At 56.6% G+C, this 22,592-nt stretch overlaps 3 protein-coding genes across 7 annotated transcripts; 1 reads left to right on the plus strand and 2 right to left on the minus strand.

Moving 5' to 3' along the window:
* The first annotated feature begins 16 nt into the window (after nt 1–16).
* ZNF646 (zinc finger protein 646) lies at nt 17–10,633 on the plus strand. Of its 3 annotated transcripts, none has more exons than XM_039478150.2 (3): nt 17–104; nt 2,344–7,784; nt 9,388–10,633. In XM_039478150.2, exons 2-3 carry the CDS (start codon nt 2,423–2,425, stop codon nt 9,507–9,509), a joined length of 5,484 nt encoding a protein of 1,827 aa, XP_039334084.1. In that variant the 5' UTR covers nt 17–104; nt 2,344–2,422; the 3' UTR covers nt 9,510–10,633. The 3 variants fall into 3 exon arrangements, with proteins under 3 accessions (XP_039334084.1, XP_010338962.2, XP_039334083.1); XM_010340660.3 differs by lacking the exon at nt 17–104 and adding an exon at nt 423–886; XM_039478149.2 differs by lacking the exon at nt 17–104 and adding an exon at nt 423–845.
* PRSS53 (serine protease 53) lies at nt 9,862–16,673 on the minus strand. Its single transcript, XM_003930048.4, has 11 exons — nt 15,105–16,673; nt 14,187–14,207; nt 13,918–14,080; nt 13,016–13,281; nt 12,739–12,893; nt 12,381–12,600; nt 11,539–11,689; nt 11,205–11,449; nt 10,983–11,128; nt 10,548–10,764; nt 9,862–10,244 (listed from the first exon to the last, which is right to left on the minus strand). The coding sequence occupies exons 1-11, from the start codon at nt 15,160–15,162 to the stop codon at nt 10,225–10,227; spliced, it is 1,662 nt and encodes a 553-aa protein (XP_003930097.1). The 5' UTR covers nt 15,163–16,673; the 3' UTR covers nt 9,862–10,224.
* A 136-nt stretch (nt 16,674–16,809) lies between these two features.
* On the minus strand, nt 16,810–22,059 carry VKORC1 (vitamin K epoxide reductase complex subunit 1). Of its 3 annotated transcripts, XM_074382046.1 has the most exons (4): nt 21,697–21,949; nt 20,394–20,503; nt 19,913–19,993; nt 16,810–17,318 (listed from the first exon to the last, which is right to left on the minus strand). In XM_074382046.1, exons 1-4 carry the CDS (start codon nt 21,867–21,869, stop codon nt 17,110–17,112), a joined length of 573 nt encoding a protein of 190 aa, XP_074238147.1. In that variant the 5' UTR covers nt 21,870–21,949; the 3' UTR covers nt 16,810–17,109. The 3 variants fall into 3 exon arrangements, with proteins under 3 accessions (XP_074238147.1, XP_003930102.1, XP_010338961.1); XM_003930053.4 differs by lacking the exon at nt 19,913–19,993 and having other exon boundaries at nt 21,697–22,059; XM_010340659.3 differs by lacking the exons at nt 19,913–19,993; nt 20,394–20,503.
* Nucleotides 22,060–22,592: the final 533 nt, after the last annotated feature.

The following is a 22,592-nucleotide window of genomic DNA, read 5'->3' on the forward strand; positions in this document are numbered from 1 at the left end:
GATAAGCATCTTGCAAGAGATCTCCGTGGGTGCTGAGGCAAGGGGACCCCGGCCTGGCACTAGTCTGGGGCCAGGTCACCGGCAATGTCTTCAAGAACCAGAAGGTGGGAAGACCAAAAGGCCATGCTCAAGCTCTGCAGAACATTAAGTCCGCTTATATTCCAGAATATTTCCTTTAATAGCAAGGAGTGGATTTCATGAAGCTTTCCCCATCTGCCTTGGGAAAGGTCTTCCAGGGAGCCCCACAAAAGTGTCACCAAAGTACTGTGGCCAGGGCTGCAGAATCTATTTCTTCCTCTTCTGCGCCTATTCAATATGCACCGGAACGATTCTAGGCGCTCTTGCCGGAAGTGTGGCTAGCATAGCGCGTCTTGCGGCCCGCTGTGACCTACGTGGGCGGAGTCAGCCGTGCAGAGCTAGAACACGGCGCCGGAAGTGTGTCCGCGTAAAACGACGGCTTGGAGGCGGGACAGCAGCGCGCTCGAGGCGGAAGTTTCGCGGGGAAGCTTTTGCTCCTAAGGACACTTCCTGTTTCCTAGTAACAATAGGAAGTGTCCGCAGAGCTGGGGGTAGACTCCTGGCTTGTGCCAGCTGCGCCCTCTTTTTTCTGCCTCGTACTTCTTCTCCCGTTCTCCTTTCCCTCTTTCCCTCTCCTCCCGCCTCCCGGGAGCCCTGGCTGAGTGTGGGTGTGTGGGAGCGCGGGAGCCCCCCCTCCCCACCGACAGCCACCCCTTGGGGCTCGCGGCTGCAGTTAGGGTAAGGGTCCCAGTGCGCAGGCGCGCTCCCGTTCGCGGTCCCCAACGGACGCGCCCGCGGCGGGAAGGAGAGGGGGCCGCCGGTGCGAGGTAGGCGTCCTGAGAGGAAATTGGCAGAGGAGATGAGTGAGGTCAGAGCACTTCGTTGGTGGTTGACTAGGGGAGGGGACTTTTGAGCAAAGGGGCTTTGTGAGGTGATAATTCGGGAGGTAGGTTCAGCGAAGGGGTTTAGGGTCGGAGACAGTTGTATTGGGGTCCCACGGGAAGAAGAGTCAGAGTTAGAGAAGGACAAGAGGGCGTACGAGGCATAAGAGAACAAGGGCTTTGGGATGAAGACGGCCTCAGCGGGTTTGCTCTTAGGTGAACTAGGATAGCAGACATTGCAGTGTGTTTTGAGGATTGAGTAACACAATGAATATACTTAGCACAGTGCCTGGCACATGGTAGTATAATACTCTGCATGAGTTGCTGTCATCAGTATTGAGAGAGGAGGCAGAACATAAAAATGAGAAAGACTGGTGAGGGTAAGATCAGGAGGCATGGGAGAGAAAAGGGAGGCGGTGAAGTAACATTCCAACCTCATATTGACGTTATTCCCAAGATGGAAGATAGATTGGGTTCAAGGGAAGTAGATAAAGAAAGTAGCTAAGAGAGTCTTTGGGTTTTTTTTTTTGTTTTGTTTTTCCTTTTTGAGATGGAGTCTTGCTTTATCGCCCAGGCTGGAGTGCAGTGGCGTGATCTCAGCTCACTGCAATGTCTGCCTCCCAGGTTCAAGCAATTCTCCAGCCTCATCCCGAGTAGCTAGGATTACAGGCTCCTGCCACCATGCCTGGGTAATTTTTGTTATTTTTCGTAGGGACAGGATTTCAGCATGTTGGGCAGGCTGGTCTCGAACTCCTGACCTCAGGTGATCTGCCTGCGTCGGCCTCCCAAAGTGCTGGAATTACAGGCGTGAGCCACCACGCCTGGCCTAGCTAAGAGTCTTTTGGAAAAGAGACCTAGTGACACTGAAAGGACTCAGGGAAGTGGGCAAACAAGCCAGCCTTTTCCCTGAAGAAGGCCTCTAACCTCTCCTTCAGGTCCTCAGCTGTTAACTGGAGGAAAGAAGCTGCTTTTTCAGCGCTTCTCGGCTACTCTGTTTAGCTGAGATTTGAAGGAGGAAGATTTGGACTTTTCTTATTGAAAGGCTTAGAAAAGGTTCTGCTGTTCTTTTAAGATGTCACAAAATTTTTGTCTTAAGGATTGTAGGGAGCAGAGGGTTAAAGGACAAGTAATGCCTTTTGAGTCTGGTCTGAAGAACCTGATAATAGGTCTGTGATCAGAAGTAGGTTGCATCCCCCTAAACTTTAATTTCCTTTGCTATACCTGTAGGGTTAACTTAAGCCTAGGGGAGCTGCTATATTTAAGGAGCTTGTGCACAGGGAGGCCTTAAATGAGGGTGCTTGCAGATGGGATCTAGTAGAAAGTAGGTTCCTGGGCATGGATGCTTGGGGAACCTCTTGGTGACCTCAGGTAAACTTGTTGCTTGTAGAACCAAGTAACAAAGTTAATTCAGGCCCTCCTTTTGACTACTGCCCCCTCTTCCTAGGCCTCAGCCCCTCCACCAGAGGAAGGTGCTGCCACCTGTCTGCTCCTTCTGAACCTCCAGGTTTCTGCCACGTTGCCCTATGGAGGACGCACCCCCCCCACTCAGCTGTTCCGACTGTCAGCGCCACTTTCCCAGCCTCGCAGAGCTGTCGCGGCACCGAGAACTGCTCCATCCATCTCCCAACCAGGGTTGTGAGGAGGCTGACAGCATCCCTCGGCCCTACCGCTGTCAGCAGTGTGGGCGGGGCTACCGTCACCCTGGGAGCCTGGTCAACCATCGTCGGACCCATGAGACTGGCCTTTTCCCCTGTACCACCTGTGGCAAGGACTTCACCAATCCCATGGCTCTCAAGAGCCACATGAGGACTCATGCTCCTGAGGGTCGCCGCAGGCACAGGCCCCCACGCCCCAAGGAAGCCACTGCACGCCTCCAGCGTGAGACGGTATCCACTGACACCTGGGGTCAAAGGCTTGGCTCTGGTGAAGGCTGGGAAAACCAGACAAAGCATACCGAAGAGACACCTGACTGTGAATCTGTACCTGACCCCACGGCAGCTTCAGGTACTTGGGAAGATGTACCCACCAGACAAAGAGAAGGCTGGGCAGGCCAGCCAGGTCCTGAGGATGGTACAGATGGCTGGGGCCCCTCCACCAACTCTGCCAGGGCCCCTCCCCTCCCCACCCCAGCCAGCAGCCTCCTTAGCAACTTGGAACAGTATCTGGCTGAATCAGTAGTGAACTTCACAGGGGGCCAGGAGCCTAGCCAGTCCCCTCCTGCCGAGGAGGAGCGGCGGTACAAATGTAGTCAGTGTGGCAAGACCTACAAGCATGCCGGGAGCCTCACCAACCACCGCCAGAGCCATACACTGGGCATCTACCCGTGTGCCGTCTGCTTCAAGGAGTTCTCTAACCTCATGGCTCTGAAGAACCACTCTAGACTCCATGCCCAGTATCGGCCTTACCACTGTCCCCACTGCCCCCGTGCCTTCCGGCTCCCCCGTGAGCTGCTGGAACACCAGCAGTCCCATGAGGGTGAAAGGCAGGAGCCGCCCTGGGAGGAGAAAGGGATGCCCACCACCAATGGGCACACAGACGAGAGCAGCCAGGACCAGCTGCCCAGTGCACAGATGCTGAATGGCTCTGCAGAGCTCAGCACCTCTGGGGAGCTGGAGGACAGTGGCCTGGAGGAATACCGGCCTTTCCGCTGTGGGGACTGTGGCCGTACTTACCGCCATGCTGGGAGCCTCATCAACCATCGAAAGAGCCACCAGACAGGTGTCTACCCCTGCTCACTCTGTTCTAAGCAGCTGTTCAATGCGGCTGCCCTCAAAAACCACGTGCGGGCTCATCATAGGCCCCGGCAAGGAGTTGGGGAAAACGGGCAGCCATCAGTGCCGCCAGCTACCCAGCTGCTGGCCGAGGCCACCCACAAAGAGGAAGAGGACCCCACCACCACGCTGGACCATCGGCCCTATAAGTGCAGCGAGTGTGGTCGTGCTTACCGCCACCGGGGGAGCCTAGTGAACCATCGCCACAGCCATCGGACTGGAGAGTACCAGTGTTCTCTCTGTCCCCGTAAGTACCTCAATCTCATGGCTCTGCGCAACCACGTGCGAGTACATTGCAAGGCTGCTCGCCGAAGTGCAGACCCTGGGGCCGAGGGTGCCCCCAGCCACCTGAAGGTGGAACTCCCACCCGACCCAGTGGAGGCAGAGGCAGCTCCGCACACAGATCGGGGGGACATGTGCAAACATGAAGAGGAGGCCACGGATATCACCCCAACAGCAGTCAGGACAGCAGCACAGATCTGTAGCATCTGTGGGCTGCTCTTTGAAGACCCTGAGAGCCTTGAACGTCATAGCCTGACTCATGGGGTAGGGGAAAAGGAAAATAGCAGGACAGAGACCACAATGTCGCCTCCTCGGGCCTTTGCCTGCCGAGACTGTGGAAAGAGCTATCGCCACTCTGGCAGCCTTATCAACCACAGGCAGACTCACCAGACAGGGGACTTCAGTTGCGGGGCCTGTGCCAAGCACTTCCACACCATGGCAGCCATGAAGAACCACTTGCGCCGCCATAGTCGGCGGCGGAGCAGGCGGCATCGGAAGCGGGCTGGCGGTAGAGAAGCCAAACTCCCAGCAGCGGGGAGCTGGACTCAGGAGCTGGAAGGCAATGAAGGCCTGGACTCTCCCCAAGACCCTTCAGGGGAAAGTTCTCATGGGGCTGAAGGCAACCTGGAAAGTGATGGGGTTTGTTTGCTGGCTGAATCTGAAGGGGACAAATGTGGGCTTGAGAGGGATGAGACCCATTTCCAGGGTGATAAAGAGAGCAGAGGCACTGGGGAAGGGCTGGAAAGGAAGGATGCCAGTTTCCTTGACAACTTGGACATCCCAGGAGGTGAGGAAGGTGGTGGAACTCTCTTCTGCGATGGCCTCACTGGAGTGGATGAAGACCAGAAGCCAGCCACTGGCCAGCCCAACTCCTCTTCCCACTCTGCCGATGCTGTCACTGGCTGGGAGGCTGAGGCCGCTCACACATGCTCTGATTGTGGGCATTCTTTCCCCCATGCCACTGGTCTGCTGAGCCACAGGCCGTGCCATCCACCCGGCATCTATCAGTGCTCACTCTGCCCGAAGGAGTTTGACTCTCTGCCTGCCCTCCGCAGCCATTTCCAGAACCACAGGCCGGGGGAGGCGACCTCAGCACAGCCTTTCCTCTGCTGCCTCTGTGGCATGATCTTCCCCGGGCGTGCTGGCTACAGGCTTCACCGGCGCCAGGCCCATAGTTCCTCTGGCATGACTGAGGGCTCAGAGGAGGAGGGAGAAGAGGAAGGAGCGGCAGAGGCAGCTCCTGCCCGCAGCCCGCCACTGCAGCTCTCAGAAGCAGAGCTGCTGAATCAGCTGCAGCGGGAGGTGGAAGCACTGGATGGTGCAGGGTATGGGCACATCTGTGGCTGCTGCGGTCAGACCTACGATGACCTGGGGAGCCTGGAGCGCCACCACCAAAGTCAGAGTTCTGGGACTACAGTAGACAAGGCTCCCAGCCCCTTGGGAGCGGCAGGTGATGCCACAGAGATGGTCGTGGACAGTGTCTTGGAAGACATAGTGACTTCTGTCTCTGGAGAGGGTGGAGATGCCAAGTCTGAAGAGGGAGCAGGCACCCCCTTGAGAGACAGCCTTTGCATGCAGAGTGGGGAAAATTTGCTGGAGGCTCAGCCTCGCCCCTTTCGCTGCAACCAATGTGGCAAGACCTATCGCCATGGGGGCAGCCTGGTGAACCACCGAAAGATCCACCAGACCGGAGACTTTCTCTGCCCTGTCTGCTCCCGCTGCTACCCCAACCTGGCTGCCTACCGTAATCATCTGCGGAACCACCCTCGCTGCAAAGGCTCTGAGCCCCAGGTTGGGTCCATCCCAGAGGCAGGTGGCAGCAGTGAGTCCCAGGTTGGGCCCATCCCAGAGGCGGGAGGTGGCAGTGAGCCCCAGCACATGGCAGAGGAGGAGCTGGGGCAGGCAGAAGTCGAGAAGCTCCAGGAAGAACTTAAAGTGGAGCCCCTGGAGGAAGTGGCGAGGGTGAAAGAAGAGGTGTGGGAGGAGACCACTGTGAAGGGGGAGGAGATAGAGCCCAGGCTGGAGACTGCCGAGAAGGGCTGTCAGACTGAGGCCAGCTCTGAGCGGCCCTTTAGCTGTGAGGTGTGTGGCCGTTCCTATAAGCATGCTGGCAGCCTCATCAACCACCGGCAGAGCCATCAGACTGGCCACTTCGGCTGTCAGGCCTGTTCCAAGGGCTTCTCAAACCTCATGTCCCTCAAGAACCACCGGCGTATCCATGCAGATCCCCGACGTTTCCGCTGCAGTGAGTGTGGGAAGGCCTTCCGCCTGCGGAAACAGCTGGCCAGCCATCAGCGGGTTCACATGGAGCGGCGTGGGGGTGGTGGCACCCGAAAGCCGACTCGGGAAGATCGGCCCTTCCGCTGTGGGCAGTGCGGGCGGACCTATCGCCATGCTGGCAGCCTCCTGAACCACCGGCGCAGCCACGAGACGGGCCAGTACAGCTGCCCCACCTGCCCCAAGACCTACTCCAACCGCATGGCTCTGAAGGACCATCAGAGGCTGCACTCAGAGAACCGGCGGCGGCGGGCGGGACGGTCCAGGCGCTCTGCTGTGCGTTGTGCCCTCTGTGGCCGCGGCTTCCCTGGCCGGGGATCTTTGGAGCGGCACCTGCGGGAGCATGAGGAGACAGAAAGGGAGCCAGCCCATGGCCAGGGAGACCTGGATGGCACAGTGGGCAGTGAGGCGAGCCTGCCTGGTGACCCAGGACTAGAGGCCCGATTAGGTGGTACTGAGCCAGTACCCCAGCTGGAGGATGGAGTCCCAAGACCAGGGGAGTGCAGTCAGAGCCCCCTCAGGGCAGCAGGCTCAGAAGCCCCAGAGTCACTGTCCTGGGGCACAGAGAAGGCAGGTGGGTGGCCAGGAGGTGGGGGACTGGGGAATCACAGTGGAAGCTGGGTTCCGCAGTTCCTGACCAAGCCAGAGGAGCCAGAGGACAGTGTTCCCAGGAGTCCTTGCCATGCTGGTGACCGCCAGCTGAATGGACCTAGTCTGAGTCACATGGATAGCTGGAACAACAGCTCTCAGCTGCAGCCAGGGAGCCACTCCTCTTGCAGCCGGTGTGGCAAGACTTACTGCCAGTCTGGCAGCCTCTTGAACCACAACACCCACAAGACAGACCAACACTATTGCCTACTCTGCTCCAAGGATATCTTGATTCCTGTGGCCACTAAGAGCCACAGTCACAACCACATAGATGCCCAGACCTCTGCCTGCCCTGACTGTGGCAAGGCCTTTGAATCCTACCACGAACTGACCAGCCACCTGCAGGCTCATGCCCAGGGCCACAGCCAGGTGCCAGCCCAAATGGAGGAGGCCAGAGATCCCAAAGCAGGGACTTGGGAGGATGAGGTGGGCCTCCCTGGTCAAGGGAAAGCCCGGGAGGCCCCATCAGAAACCTCCAGAGGCCCAGGAGAGAGTGCAGAGACAGCCAGGAGAGGACAAGCAGTGACGTCCATGGCAGCTGAGGACAAGGAGCGGCCCTTCCGCTGTGCCCAGTGCGGGCGCTCCTACCGACATGCCGGCAGCCTGCTGAACCACCAGAAGGCCCACACCACGGGGCTATACCCCTGCTCCCTTTGCCCCAAACTTCTCCCCAACCTGCTGTCTCTTAAGAACCACAGCAGGACCCACACGGACCCCAAGCGCCACTGCTGCAGCATCTGTGGCAAGGCCTTCCGGACAGCTGCCCGGCTGGAGGGCCATGGGCGGGTCCACGCACCCCGGGAGGGGCCTTTCACCTGCCCCCATTGTCCCCGCCACTTCCGCCGCCGAATCAGCTTCATGCAGCACCAGCAGCAGCACCAGCAGGAGTGTACAGTGGCCGGCTCTGGTACGGGGGCATGAAGGGCTTGGGTGGAGGACTGAAGGGTCCCAGGAGGAGGTGGACACATGGTGGAGGGTGAAATCCGGCCCCAAAGCAGATGGGGGAGTGAGGAGTGAGAAGGAGTCTCGGGGATTCTTTTTTTTTTTTTTTTTTTTTTTTTTTTGAGATGGAGTGTCGCTCTTGTTACCCAGGCTGATGTGCAATGGCGCGATCTCGGCTTATCGCAACCTCCGCCTCCTAGGTTCAGGCAATTCTCCTGCCTCAGCCTCCCGAGTAGCTCGGATTACAGGCATGTGCCACCATGCCCAGCTTTTTTTTTTTTTTTTTTTTTTGTATTTTTAGTAGAGACGGGGTTTCACCATGTTGACCAGGATGGTCTCGATCTCTTGACCTCATGATCCACCCGCCTCGGCCTCCCAAAGTGCTGGGATTACAGGCTTGAGCCACTGCGCCCGGCCGAGTCCCGGGTATTCTAAGAGGTGGGTGGGGGCTTGGCTACGGGGTGAGTTAACTAGTTTGAGAATATGCTGAACTGAGCACCCCCAGGTCAGGTGTAACAAATAGCAGGGTGGGTTGGGTAGTGCGTGGGGGCATGGTTGGGCCGAGGCTGCTGCTGGGTTCCATTACACTGTAGCCAAAGAGGAATGGTCTTTGTGTTTGGGGTCACTGGGTCACTGGGTACCCCCTGGCTGCTGCATCTGGAAACCCTCCTGAGTCAGCCAGTAATGATTTCCAGAGAAAAAGAGGAAGCCATTGGTTTGGTCTAGGTTCCGTTCTTTCCTAGAGCAGGCCAGGTGCCAGCGAACAAGGGATGGGGCATGGACTTCATGGCTCCCCTGCTGACTTGGCCATGGAAACTGGGTCACTGGTTGGCACCCTACTCCCTGTCCCTCTTTCTCTGTGCCTTGTCTCTGCTGTTCCTCTCTTGGAAACTAGACCTCTGGTCTTTCCCTGTCAGTGTTGTTCCATTGCTTCTCTAACCTTTATTCAAGCCCCTTTTCCCTCTGCTGCCAACGTCTTTTCAGGATCCAACTAAACCACCTTTTCCACCTGTGCACCCCGACACCCTCTGCACGCCTTTAACTGGAGGACTGAGTCACAGATAATTGTTTCCTTGAAGTTCAGGCCCAGCTGCAGCAACAACAGTCATTAGCCCGTGTCATCCCTGATCAGAGGGCATCTCCGTGGGGAATCGCCTCCACCCAGCAATGCTGCAGGCTGCGGCTGCTGGGGAGTGGGGCGGCCGGTTCCCTCAGCAGTCCCCGAGCTGCCTTCTCCCTCCTCTAGTAGAGGCAAACCTGTTCCATCTAGTGGCCCCCGAGGTTGGGTGGCCCTGAGATGGTGGGCCCTTGTCATAGTGGAGGGTGGGTGGGAGTTACCTGAGAGCTGAAAGAATGGCTTTAAGGGTAGAAGATTTCTCATGACCTCAAGGGATATGAGCGAGAAGCCAGTTCACCAGGGCTAGGAAAATAATTAGGAGGCCTAGAATCCCTGTTCTCATCTGGGCCTCTGAGGCCAAGGGTGGGGGAATGGGCTGCAGGGCTGGGAGGGGGGTACATGCTGTGTGGGGTCTGCCCCTCAGTCGGTGACCTCCTCTCTCTCTCCCCAGGAGTCCCAGTGGCACCAGCGACGGGCAGAGGGGACTTGTCATTGCCCCCTCCACCCAACCCCGCCACCCAACTCCTGGACCCTTCACCCCAGTGGCCTGCAGACCTCAGCTTCTCCCTCTGAACTTCAAGTCTCCAAAGATCAGAATCTGGGGGAGTGGGCACGTGCAGGGAGGGGCTTGATCTCCACGTTTTCTCAGGAGTAGTTTGGGCATCCCCATTTCTTCTCCTCTCCCCTTGCGAAGAGGACCCAGATCTGGCTTCTTTCTCAAGGAGGGGTGGGGTGTTCCTTGCATCCCTGTCTTTGAAGGACCTCCTTCCCCCAGCCTTGTCACCGTGCTCTTCCCAGTGCCAGCCTCTGCCGAGATGCCGGGCCACCCTCACCAGCCAGATTGCAACACCAGGGAGAGGCGGATGCAGAGCCCCACAGGTGGGAAGTTGCCTGTGGAAGGGAGCCTTTTGCTACAATTTGTAACTTATTTTCTAAAGTCTATTTTGTAACAATTTATTTAAGTTTAAAAAAAGGAAAATTGCTGCCCCCCAAAAAAAGAAATTTTCAAAACACATGGCTGGCCTGATTGTATCTGAGAGGGTGACAGAGGAGGAAAGCTGGGACGCCTGCGTCAGAGCAGAGCTGGGCATGGGAGCGTTCACAGACACCCCTGTCCTGCTGGGTGGGGAGTTGGCACCTGTGGTCTCAGGCACGTTCTTTCTCACAGCTGCTGGGCTTCTGGGCCTGCCCTGTGCCTGGAATCGCACATGGCGGGGTGGGGAGGGCAGGGCAGTGATGCCAGTTCCCTCCCTATGTTCTCTCATCCTCAGAACAGCCAGGTTCCCCGTCAGCAGCTGGCTGGTTGGCCTGTGGGGAAGGAAGGAGGGTGGGGTTGTCCTCATCCTCATGGCTTTGCTCCCTTGTTCCCCATTCCTCGAAGGAACAGGGTCTGTCTTGGCCGCCATGACAGATGAGAATACTGAGGCTAAAGCGGTTGAGTGGCCTGCTCCAAGTCACACGGTGACAAAGTATCAGAGTGAATTAAATGGGTTTGCCTGTTGCGCCACCGACCCAAGGCAGCTAGAGTGGGTTAGAATGGCGTGCCCCCTCGCTGGAGAGAGAAGGGTTCTGGAGAGACGGGGTTTGGCAGAAGGCCCCAGGGCTACATACTCATGTTGGCCAGGCAGCTTCCGGTCTCAGTCTCGGGCTCTGGCTCCTCGGCGAAGTAGACTTGCCAGTCCAAACTGCTGACCCAGTCCTCGTAGGCAGGGAGCGCAGTGAAGACCGCCGGCCTGGTGGGGCCTTGGCAAGCATCTCCGAAGCTGTGCAGTCCGGCCAGGAACCATGTGCCCCTCACCTCATGCACCAGTGGTGCCCCAGACAGGCCCTGTCAGGTCAGGTGACACTGGGTGACTTCTTATAGGCAGCTGTGCAGGATGGCAGAGGGGGCTAGGGAGGCTCTGGCTATTTGGGGGCTAATTGACAAAAAGGCCTAGTTACAGGGGGAGGCGGGGCCAGAGGCCGAGCCTGGAAAGTCTGTTCTTGAGAACAGGGGTGACGGGGTGCCAGAGGCCTATTGGGCAAGGCGTTGGGGCCTGGGCTCACCTCACAGCTGGGCAGCTCACCCACAGCACTGGTACACACCATCCCTGGCAGAATGGGGCTGCCATCGCCCCCATGAGCTGAATGCAGCCGGCTGCAGGCCCTAGGCCCCAGGAGGGTTACAGGCACTGTCTGGGGGTAGCTGATGTCTGTGGAGCAAGGGAAAGCTGTCTGCCCCAGCCTGCAGGCAGAATAGACAGTGGCCCTGGTCTTGTGCCCACCTACCTGCTTCTGGGCGGGCCCGTCCCAGGACCCAGCCACGCTCCCCATCAGGCAGGTGGTGGTCGGCATAGGGCAGGCAGAGGGGCCGCAGGCTGGCGCCCAGTGTCACAGGCCGGGCCAGCAGCAGGAGGGCCATGTCATAGCCCCCTTCAGGGTGGGTGTAGGCCCCGTGCAGGGTGAGCTGCTTCAGGCCCCATTCCTCCTGTCCGGTCCCCAGCCCTACGCTCCATTCCTCTGGGGCCTGGCGCCTGTGTAGAGGCAGCATGGATGGCACTGGGTGACAGGGCTGTTGGCGGGGTGGGGGGGGAGGCATACCAGAGAGGGACCCAGGACTTACCCGATGAAGCAGTGGGCAGCAGTCAGCACCACCTCCTCCGACACCAGGGCTCCGCCACAGGCCAGCTGCCCCTGGTGCATCAGCCTGGCATCCCAGGGCCATGGGGAGGCTACTCCTGCCTGGGGACCTGCTGTCCTCAAGGATCCACAGGCTGAAACAGATGAGTGCCTCATCTGAATTCTTGCTAAGTGCTTCCCACTTCCTGTCAAATCCTCACAATATCCTTTGAAGCTGAATTTTGTTCGCCTCATTATCGAAGGTAACCAAAGTTCCAGAGAGGTTAAGCGACTTCCTCGCTCTTCAACTACAAGCAAGTGGCAGACTTGGGATTCACAAGCTTTTAGCCCGGTCTGATGGGACCCCGTCCTGGCCTTGTCAGAAATGCCCCTACTTGTCACACTCCCCTGCCCCACCCGTCTGTACCCTCCAGGCTGGGCCTGGCTCCCATATTCCTGGCTAATTAGTGTATCTCTTAAGACATAATATCCATCCGAGGAATTATTTTGCATTCAATTTGCATGCCAGTCACTTAATGCCGGAATTCTGACTGGTAGCCCTACCCTGTGCAGGCTAGTTGAGTCCCTGCTGGAAGCTTGCCACTCCCCCAAAAACCTCAGTAAGCTCTCAGAGATTCCTCTTCTCACCTGAACTCCAAACCTGTAGAATTCCAAAGCGCCTGTGTCTCTCAGCCCTAATGGGGCTGTTCCATCCCAGGGGATGAAAGAGGTCTTAGAAGCCCCCTAATTAGGCTCGGCGATGTGAATGCCTGTGCTGGTTCTTTAGTCCTAACTGAGGTTTGCTTCACAGTGGCTCTGCCCACTCCCAAGATGCCCCATTCGTACCTACACAGCTGTCCTCATCACTCATCTCCGGGGTCTCTGGGCTCTGGGACAGGAAGGTCGCCCCCTGAGCTCGAACCTGCAGCCAGGAACTGTGAGCAGCCATGTTGGTCAACAGCACGGGAGCGTCCTCCTGGGCACAGCTTGATGCAAAGCTGATGATGCCAGCCTGAACCCAGTGTCCACCGGGCTCGAGGCACAGCACAGGGCCCCCGGAATCTCCCTGGAGCCAGGCAGTGGAGCCAAGGACAGATGCCTGAGCCAACTGTGGCAGACACCCTCTTACTGCAGCCCTTTCCCCTAGCCCTGTGAGTCCAGCACCCAGGCCCCTCCCCTTCTGTTCCTCTCCTCCCCATCAAACCTGACAGGGCCCCTGCACCCCAGGCTGGGGGCCCCCACACAGCATCCCGGGCCGGGCTGGGTTGGACAGGTGCCGCTGGTGCAGCTGGTTATAGATACAGTTACATGTGGGGCGGCTGATGAGACGCAGGCGCAGGTTCCGTAGGGTCCCAGGAGCTGGTGAAAGAGACAGGGCTAGGGCTGGAGTCTGGGAGACTGAAGACAGGACAGTTGGGAGCCAAGACTGACTTTGGGCAAGCAGAGTGCCTCTCTGAGCTTCAGTCTGGGCCAGCACTTACCATCACTGGTGTCCTGATCCCAGCCAGTGGCCCAGCAAGAGGCTCCAAAGGGGAAGCGATGGGAAGGCTGGGGCAGGCAGAGGGGTGTGTGGGTTGTGGGGTGGGTAAGCCGCAGCAGGGCCAGGTCTGAACCCTGGCTGTAGTGGTTATAGGCCCTGGGCAACTGCAGGGCAGCCACCCCCACCTCTTCGGCCCTGGGGCTGAGTCCCTCACGCTGCAGAGAACCCAGGGCTACTGACCAGGAGTTTAGTTCTGTTGCTGCCGCCCTGGAAGGGGAAGGACAAGGTCCAGGCTGCTGAGTGCAAGGAGAGGCACTGACACCACGAGACATCCCACAGGTAGGTGGATGATAGCAGAGAGCAGTCCATGGCTTTCTCTTTTTGAGGTGGGATCTCATCCTGTTGCCCAGGCTGCAGTGCAGTGGCATGACCATGGCTCACTGGAAGCTTTGACCTCCCAGGCTCAAGTGATCCTCCAACCTCAGCCTCATGAGTAGCTGGGACTACAGGTGTGCGCCACCATGCCTGGCTAATTTTATATTTTTTATAGAGACAGGGTCTCATTATGTTGCCCAGGCTAGTCTTGAACTCTTGGGCTCAAGTGATCCTCCTTCCTTGGCCTCCCAAAATGCTAGGATTACAGGTGTAAGCCACTGTGCCTGGCCACAGTCTGTGACTTTAAGCCATGTCCTTCCCTTGCAACCTCAGTTTTCGCATTTGTAAAGCTTTTACCATGAAAGGTGGTTTTTACGATTAACGACAATATATACCCAGTACATAGCAGATTCTCAGTAAATAGTATTTTATTATTACTCTGGAGGCAGGGACTAGCCTTGTGGGGCTTGGGACAAATTGTCCACTTCCCAGAGCCAGAGATCCTGCCTGGCCCCAGCCATGACTTACTTTTCAAAGCAGTGGGCAGCAGTGAGGACCCAGGTATCTGCCACCAGGGAGCCGCTGCAGATGTGAACTCCCTGCCTCCTCACACTGGCCTGCCAGGGCCACTCGCCGGGAAATGTATTGCCCTCCTGAGGCTCGGGGGGGCCAGGGCCACGCTGTCCACAGGCTGTGGAGAGCGATGGGTCACACTGACAGCAGATCCCTGTCCTGACCTCACCCCAGGTCCAATCCAGACCCAAGTAAGGCCCAGGCCCTGCATCCCCAGACCTTACCACGCTGAGCGGCTTGAAGACCTGGGGAGAGAGACACAGGTGAGACACAGGGACGCCAGGCCTGCCTAGCTTTGGGGACGAGAGGGGATAGGCTGGGGGCGGGCCCAGGGTCCTTGCCTGTGACTGTGATTACCTCACCAGCCCCTCCCAGAATGAAAATATTTATATGAGGTCGAGACAGCTTTTATTGGAACCTATTCAGCGTGCACACTCAGTAATTAATTCTCCTTCAGCTGTGCTCAGCACTCCAGGGCTTGGGGTTCAACCTGGGAGTAGGCCAAACCTCCTCCAGGCTTCAGAACCCCCAACTCCTACCCCCACCACTGAGTCAGGGAGGTGGCCTCTGTGTGTGGAGAGCATTAGCTTAATTGTCTCCTCAGTAGCAGAGGCCTAAGAGGAAGGATTAGAAGCCTGCGTCATTTCCAAGGTGGGAGGGCCCCAAGAAATGGAGACTTAACTCATCCCTGCTCTAGAGACTCAGTCTTCCCCACCTTCCCAGAAACTGCCTCAGAGTCCACCAGAGAGAGGGCCACTGCCTGCCACCGCCCCCCTCACAGACATACAGGCACACAGGCACCCCTGTGAGCTGAGCCAGGCTGCCCAGAGGATGGATGAAAAGAAAGGGAAACTTAAGGCCAGAGGCGCCCAGAGTTTGCCTGAGGTCATTGTGGAAGTGGTGGGCACAGGACACACACAGGCAGCACCACACACATAAGACCACAGGCCCTGTTGATACACACTAGCTGGCCCGAGAAAACCTCACCTATGTAGACATGGGTGGCCACATACCCTGCCCCACAGAGTTCCAGAGAGTTCCATCCCCACCGACAGATTGTCGCCCACAGGTAATCCCCCGACCAAGGAGCAGGGGCTGCTGGGGCAGAGGTGGCCCCTGAGCCCCCACACATGGTAGCTCACCCTCCACGAGGACCATGGCACCCACGATGAGCAGCGCTGGGCCCCAGCTCCACTTCATGCTGCCCCGGGCCACTCTGCCGCCTGTGCTCTGCTCTCAGAGGCCACCTGGGTCTCCCTGGCTCCACCTCTGCTCCACCCCCCAGTTGGCTAGGAGTCAGCTGTCTACTTGTCCTAGCCAGCAGTTCCTAGCTCTGGGGCTGTGGCTGTGCGACCCTGGGCTCGTTACCACCCCTCTCTGGGCCTCAGCCATGGAGCCAGACTGTCTGGGTTTAAATCTGCTTCCTTACTACTTAAGTAGCCTGGGAGAGAGAAACTCAGTTGTTGAATGGAAAACACCTTGATGATAGCCTGGCACAGGGTGAGCTCGCTCCCAGCATGAAAGCACCATCCTGGAACTGAGGAGGGCACACGGGCAGCTCCTCCCGGTCCCTGCTTTCTATGTCTACTCCCCCACTTCTCTCTCAGCCAGGGCAGGTGGGTTTCACATGCCCCTCCCAGGTCTACTCAGAGACAGTGTGTGCAAGGCTGGGTGTTGAGGGGCCAGTGCCCACAGCCGCTTGCTGGCTGTGAGCCTTTGGCAAATCCCAGTACGTCCCTGGGCCTCCTGCCTTCCCGGGAAACAGGGTGACAGCGGTGCCCACCTTCCACTGGAGGACTCGGTCAGGCAGGAAGAACACTCGGACGCATGCCTCCTCTTCCCATTCCTAACTCAGGCTGGCCCAGACTGGTCCAGGACCCCAAGACAAAGGCAGCAGTGGGTAGGGTTTCGCATATAGACACTAGAGCCAGATAGACCAGGTTGGATTCAAATCCTGAGAGCCTCCTGCTGTGTGATCTCAGGCAAACTACTTAGCCTCTCTGTACCTGAGTTTCCTCATCAAGATAGAGATAATAATAGTACTCACCTCATAAATCACTGTAGAGATTAAACAAGTTTAACATGTTAACACAAGTTGGTTTTTTTTTTTTTTTATTTTGGAGATGGTCTTGCTTTGTTGCTCTGGCTGGAGTGCAGTGATCATGGCTCACTGCAGCCTCAACCTTCTGGACTCAAGTGATCTTGTCAGCTTCCCGAATAGTTGGGACTACAGGTGCATACCACCATGCCCGGCTAATTTATTTTTGTTTTGTAGAGACAGGGGTCTCACTATTTTGCCCAGGCTGGTCTGGAACTCCTGGCCTCAAGTGATCCTCCTGCCTTAGCCTCCCAAAGTACAGGGATTTCAGGTGTGAGCCACTGCACCCAGCCAACACAAGTTCTTAAACAGTGCTTGGCATGTAGGTAAGTGCTCAGGGCATATTAGGCAAAACAAAAACCTTCACAACCTGGCTCTGGCCTTCTGGGGCTACCAAGACTAGCTTTCGATGGTTGATAAGGCAGCTGGTGGGGTTAAGGTTAAACTCAAGGAAGAACTTCCCAGCAAGCATTCACAGAACGAGAAAGGCAGCCTACCCTTGCAGGTGTGTGCTCAGCCTTCCCGGGAGAGGAGGCCTGGTTCGTGTGCACAGTAGAAACAAGCTACCAGCCTGTTTCCTGGGGGTGGGAGCTGATGGCGCCCAGGCCTTGCTGACTCCACACACTGGAAATGAGAGTACCCATAACCACCCTTCCCAGCAGGCCCTCCACTCCTTCTGACTCACCCTTCCCAGCTCCAGAGAAGGCCCAGCACCACAGTCCCTGGCAGATACATGGTTCAGACTTGGCTGATTTATCTAAGAAACTTTATTGCTCAGAACCTTCCCTCCCTGGGCAATGGCAAGAGCTTTGGAGACCAGCCCCTGGGGACAGAGTCACGGGCACTGGGTGGAAAAAAGAGCATGTGGCAATTTGGTCCATTGTCATGTGTGGGTATGGGAGAGGGAGGGAGGACTCTAGAAGGCCCCGAAACTAGAGTCCCTGCATCTAGGGACCTAAGAGCATTCTAGGGACCCAGATATGCCCCCATGGGCAAGGCTCACATGCCAAGGCAAAGCAGATAAGGCCAGCCTGGCTCAGGGTGAGGGCTTAGTGCCTCTTAGCCTTGCCCTGGGGTTCTTGGACCTTCTGGAAACTGAGCCACATCAGGCCCATGTTGATGGCATAGGTGGTGATGCAAACAATGCAGAAGTCATAGAGCACGAAGAACAGGATCCAGGCCAGGTAGACAGAACCAGCGAGAGAGACCAGGGAGCTCAGCAGCAGCAGGACAGAGGCCCAGCGCGTCCGGAGGCAACCTGCAAGGCAGAAGAGGAGCCAGTGTGAGCTTCAGGGACTGGCAACATAGCAAGACCCAATCTCTATCAAAAATTTAAAAATTCAGCTGGGCACAGTGGCTCATGCCTATAATCCTAGCACTTTGGGAGGCGGAGGCAGGTGGATCACCTGAGGTCGTCAGTTCGAGACCAGGCTGGCCAACATGGTAAAACACCGTTTCTACAAAAAATACAAAAATTAGCCAGGCATGGTGGTGGGCACCTGTAATTCCAGCTACTGGGGAGGCTGAGGCAAGAGAATCTCTTAAACCTGGGAGGTGGAGGTTGCAGTGAGCTGAGATCATGCCACTGCACTCTAGCTTGGGCAACAAGAGCAAGACTTCATCTAAAAAAAAAAAAATTAAAAATCAGCTAAGTGGGCCGGGCACGGTAGCTCACCCCTGTAATCCCAGCACTTTGGGAGGCCGAGGTATGCCGATCACGAGGTCAAGAGGTCGAGACCATCCTGACCAACATGGTGAAACCCTGTCTCTACTAAAAAATACAAAAATTAGCCAGGCATGGTGGTGTGTGCTTGTAGTCCCAGCTGACGCAGAAGAATCACTTGAACCAGGAGGCGGAGGACGCAGTGAGTTGAGATTGTGCCACTGCACTCCAGCCTGGTGACAGAGCAGTGAGACTCCGTCTCAAAAAAAAAAACCACCAAAACTGGATGCAGTGGCATGTGCCTGTAGTCCCAGCTACTCAGGAGAACCACTTGAGCCAGGAGTTTCAGGTTACAGTGAGCTATGATTGTGCCACTGCACTCCAGCTTGGGCAACAGAGCAAGATGATCTCTTAAAAAAAAAAAAAAAAGAGGCCAGGTGTGGTGTGGTGGCTCGTGCCTGTAATCCTAGCACTTTGGGAGGCTAAGGTAGGCGGATCACGAGTTCAAGAGATTGAGATGACCGGCCGGGCGCGGTGGCTCAAGCCTGTAATCCCAGCACTTTGGGAGGCCGAGGCGGGTGGATCACGAGGTCAAGAGATCGAGACCATCCTGGTCAACATAGTGAAACCCCGTCTCTACTAAAAATACAAAAAATTAGCTGGGCATGGTGGCACGTGCCTGTAATCCCAGCTACTCAGGAGGCTGAGGCAGGAGAATTGCCTGAACCCAGGAGGCGGAGGTTGCAGTGAGCCGAGATCGCGCCATTGCACTCCAGCCTGGGTAACGAGCAAAACTCTGTCTCAAAAAAAAAAAAAAAAAAAAAAAAAAAGAAAGAGATCGAGACCTTCCTGGCCAACGTAGTCAAACCCCGTCTCTACTAAAAATACAGAAATTAGCTGGGCATGGTGGTGCATCTGCAGTCCCAGCTACTCGGAAGGCTGAGGCAGGAGAATCGCTTGAACTCGGTAGGCAGAGGTTGCAGTGAGCCGACATGGCACCACTGTACTCCAGGCTGGGCAACAGAGCAAGACTCCATCTCTCTCTCTCTTTCTCTCTCTCTCTCTCTCACACACACACACACACACACACACACACACATGGCTTTGACAGGTCCCCTCCCAGGGGCTGGTCTCTGAAGCTCTTGCCATTGCCCAGGGACGGAAAGTTCTGAGCAATAAAATTTCTTTTCTTTTTTTTTTTTTTGAGATGGAGTTTCGCTCTTGTTACCCAGGCTGGAGTGCAATGGCGCGATCTCGGCTCACCGCAACCTCCGCCTCCTGGGCTCAGGCAATTCTCTTGCCTCAGCCTCCTGAGTAGCTGGGATTACAGGCACGCACCACTGCGCCCAGCTAACTTTTTGTATTTTTTTAGTAGAGACGGGGTTTCACCATGTTGACCAGGATGGTCTTGATCTCTTGACCTCGTGATCCACCCGCCTCGGCCTCCCAAAGTGCTGGGATTACAGGCTTGAGCCACCGCGCCCGGCCCATGAGCAATAAAATTTCTTAAATAAATCAGCCGAGTCTGAACCATATGTCTGCCAGGAACCGTGGTGCTGGGCCTCCCTCTTCTCCCTTCCAGAGAAGGCATTAGGGATGCCTTCGCTGGAACTGGGAGGGTGACTCAAAGGGAGCGTGGGGGCCTTCTGGGAAGGGTGGTTATGGGTAGTCTCATCTCCAGCGTATGGCGTCAACAGGGCCTGGGGTGTCACTGTCCCCCATACCCTTGGTTTCCCTATCTGTTCAATAATCCCTGGGACCATATACGAATTTTCCTGCTGAGCCTTAAATGAGATAAAAGATAGCTTATGCTCAGATTCTCCTCAAAAAGTAATTTTGGGCAGCCAGGCGTTGTGGCTCATGCCTGTAATCCCAGCACTCTGGGAGGCCAAGGCGGGCAGATTACCTGAGGTCAGGAGTTCAAGACCAGCCTGGCTAACATGGCGAAACCTCATTTCTACTAAAAATACAAAAATTAGCCAGTGTGGTTTATGGGCACTTGTAATCCCAGCTACTCGGGAGGCTGAGGCAGGTAGAATTGCTTGAACCTGGGAGGCAGAGGTTGCAGTGAGCAGAGATAGCACCACTGCATTCCAGCCTGGCGACAGAGTGAGACTCTGTATCAAAAAAAAACTAATTTTGGCATCTTTTCCATAAAACTGGGGTGCTGGCGGGGCATGGTAGCTCACACCTGTAATCCCAGCACTTTGGGAGGCTGAGGTGGGCAGATCGTTTGAGACCAGCCTGGGCAACATGGCGAGACACCGTCTCTACCAAAAAAACAAACACAAAAATCAGCTGGGCATGGTGGTACATGCCTCTGGTTTCAGCTCCTTGGAAGGCGAAAGTGGGAGGATCACTTGGGCCGGGAGGCAGAGGTTGCCCTGAGCTGAAATCATGCCATTGCACTGTAGCCTGGGCAACTGCCAGACCCTGTCTCAAAACAACAAACAAAAAACCTGGGGACCTAGGATGACTTTAAGAGCCCTTCAACCTCTAACAGTACTTAAACCAATTGCCTGTTAGTTACCTCCCTACCCCCCAGGATGCTCCGTGATGAGCGCTAGCTGGCCGTCTGCTGTGTGGGTCACCAAGACTGCATGGAGTGGGGCTGAGCTGACCAAGGGGGATGAGGGGTGGGGCCTGCAGGGAGAGGGCAGAGCCACTCACCTAGTAACAGCTGTAGTGTGTAGAAGATGCAACCGAATATGCTGTTGGATTGATTGAGGATGCTGTCTTGTCCCAGCACATGCTCCACCAGCCCGAAGCCCCTCCCCCACCTGGCAGAGGGGTGGGGTGGGATGGAACCAGGTTAGGAATGTCAATTTAGTGGCTTGGATCCTGCCCTAGAAAGGTGATTTCCAAGAAGCCACCTGGGCTATCCTCCTTTCCCCCACCTTCCATCCGGTCCAGGGGTCGATGACCTCCAAGCACCGGGAACCTTTGGCCACATCAGGATTCCATGTCACTGACTGTGTCCTCGCCTTTCCCCAGACCAGTTATGGACGTGGCTACTCCGTAGTCCTTGCTTTTCATCCTAGATCTTAAGTAATTATTTTTCTTTTTTCTTTTTCTTTTTCTTTTTCTTTTTTTTTTTTTTTTGAGGCAGAGTCTCACTTGTTTGCCCAGGCTGGAGTGCAATGGCATGATCTTGGCTCACTGCAACTTCCGCCTCTCGGGTTCAAGCGATTCTCCTGCCTCAGCCTCCTGAGTAGCTGGGATTACAGGCGCCTGCCGCAGCGCCCAGCTAATTTTTGAATTTTTAGTAGAGATGGAGTTTCACCACGTTGGCCAGGCTAGTCTCGAACTTCTAACCTCAAGTGATCCATCCACCCGCCTCAGCATCCCAAAGTGCTGGGATTACAGGCGTGAGCCACCACGCCCGGCCCTTAGGTAATTCTTAACATGGCAAGGCTGGTATAACGTGTCATTCGGTTTTGAATCAGAGACTGGGAGTCGAGGGCAGATTATCTTTGCTCTGGACCCCAGAATCTCCAGCTCCCTGGCCACTCACTCGCCTCCTCTGTATTCCGTCATTATGCTAAGGTCTGGCCCTCACGCGCAGCCAGACCGGGCCACCTAGTTCCCAGGCACAACCATTGCTAACAGCCCCCGGCTCCGCCGAGCGCGGTCCTTGAGACCACCATCATCAGTCCCTGCCGCCATCCCGCCTACCCGCCTTTCCCGGTCACCGTTATTCCTTGGCATCCAATCCACATGCGAGTCCCCGAAATAATCGAAGTCACCAGCACTGTCTGATCCCCTGCCTCGCACTCTTATCTCGGACACCAGTATCTCTGGGTAGCTGTGCAGCGACTCCGCAAGCCCCCATGCAGCACCCGTGCAGCGACTCCGCGAGCAGTCCAGCCCCGTGTCCGTTCCCCAGGCACCCCGATCCCAGATTCCAGAATAATCAATCAGGTAACCTGGCCGCCCTGCCCCTGGGCCCCACGCCTCCTACTCCCGAGCGCACCTGGAGGAGAAGACGCGCGAACAGCTGATGGCTGTGCCAACGTCGCAGAGCGCGCGGTAATCCCGGTCCCGGGCGCGCGCCGCCTTCACGTGCAGCGCGTAGAGCGAGAGCACTAAGCCCGCTAGGCAGAGCGTAAGCCGCACCCAGCCAGGGCTCCCCCAGGTGCTGCCCATATCTCCAGGTCCTGCCCGAGGCGCCAGCGGAGAGAAACCAGCCACGGAGCAGGGGCGGGGCGGGGCGGGGCCATGCCCCTGTGACTCGGCTCGCACTCCGCGACCCAATTGGCTGTTCTCAAGCACGAGCCGTGCTGGTGAGTTAGGAAAACAACGAGGAATGCCGGGACTGGCGCGCACGGGTAAGGGTTGTGTAGAATCGCGGCCCCTTCAGCTGCCAGGCATGATGGGAGTTGTAGTCAGAGAGGCCGCAAGGCATCAAGGGAAATGAAGTCTCTAAAGATTTAAAAACTGTGTTAATGTGGGTAACAGTATTTGCGCTTACCCTATGCCAAGTTCTGTTGGAGCATCCAGGACCTAGAGACCAGGGATCAAGGGATCCAGGGAATATGGCGATCCGGTTCCGGAACGAATCTGCAACCTCCCGTCCTCCGAGGTCCTGCCTCACCAGTGCTTCCTGCCGGTCGGTCTCCCTTTCTTCCCTACGTTCCCAGAGTCACTCCTTTGGCCACAAACACCCTTGTCAGCATCCTAACCTCTCTACTATCGTGGCGCCCGCCTGGCAACACCTAAGCTTGGATCAACTCAACAGTCACCCTCTCTTTTCCAAGCCTTCCGTGGGCCAGCTGAAGTCTCTCCTTCACAGACGTCGCATCTGATAGTGACCCATCTCTCCTACACTTTCAACTCCTCCATCCTCCCCATCTGCATTGCAACTTGTTT

This window comes from Saimiri boliviensis, chromosome 12, assembly GCF_048565385.1.
Source record: "Saimiri boliviensis isolate mSaiBol1 chromosome 12, mSaiBol1.pri, whole genome shotgun sequence".
Taxonomy (NCBI): Eukaryota; Metazoa; Chordata; class Mammalia; order Primates; family Cebidae; genus Saimiri; species Saimiri boliviensis.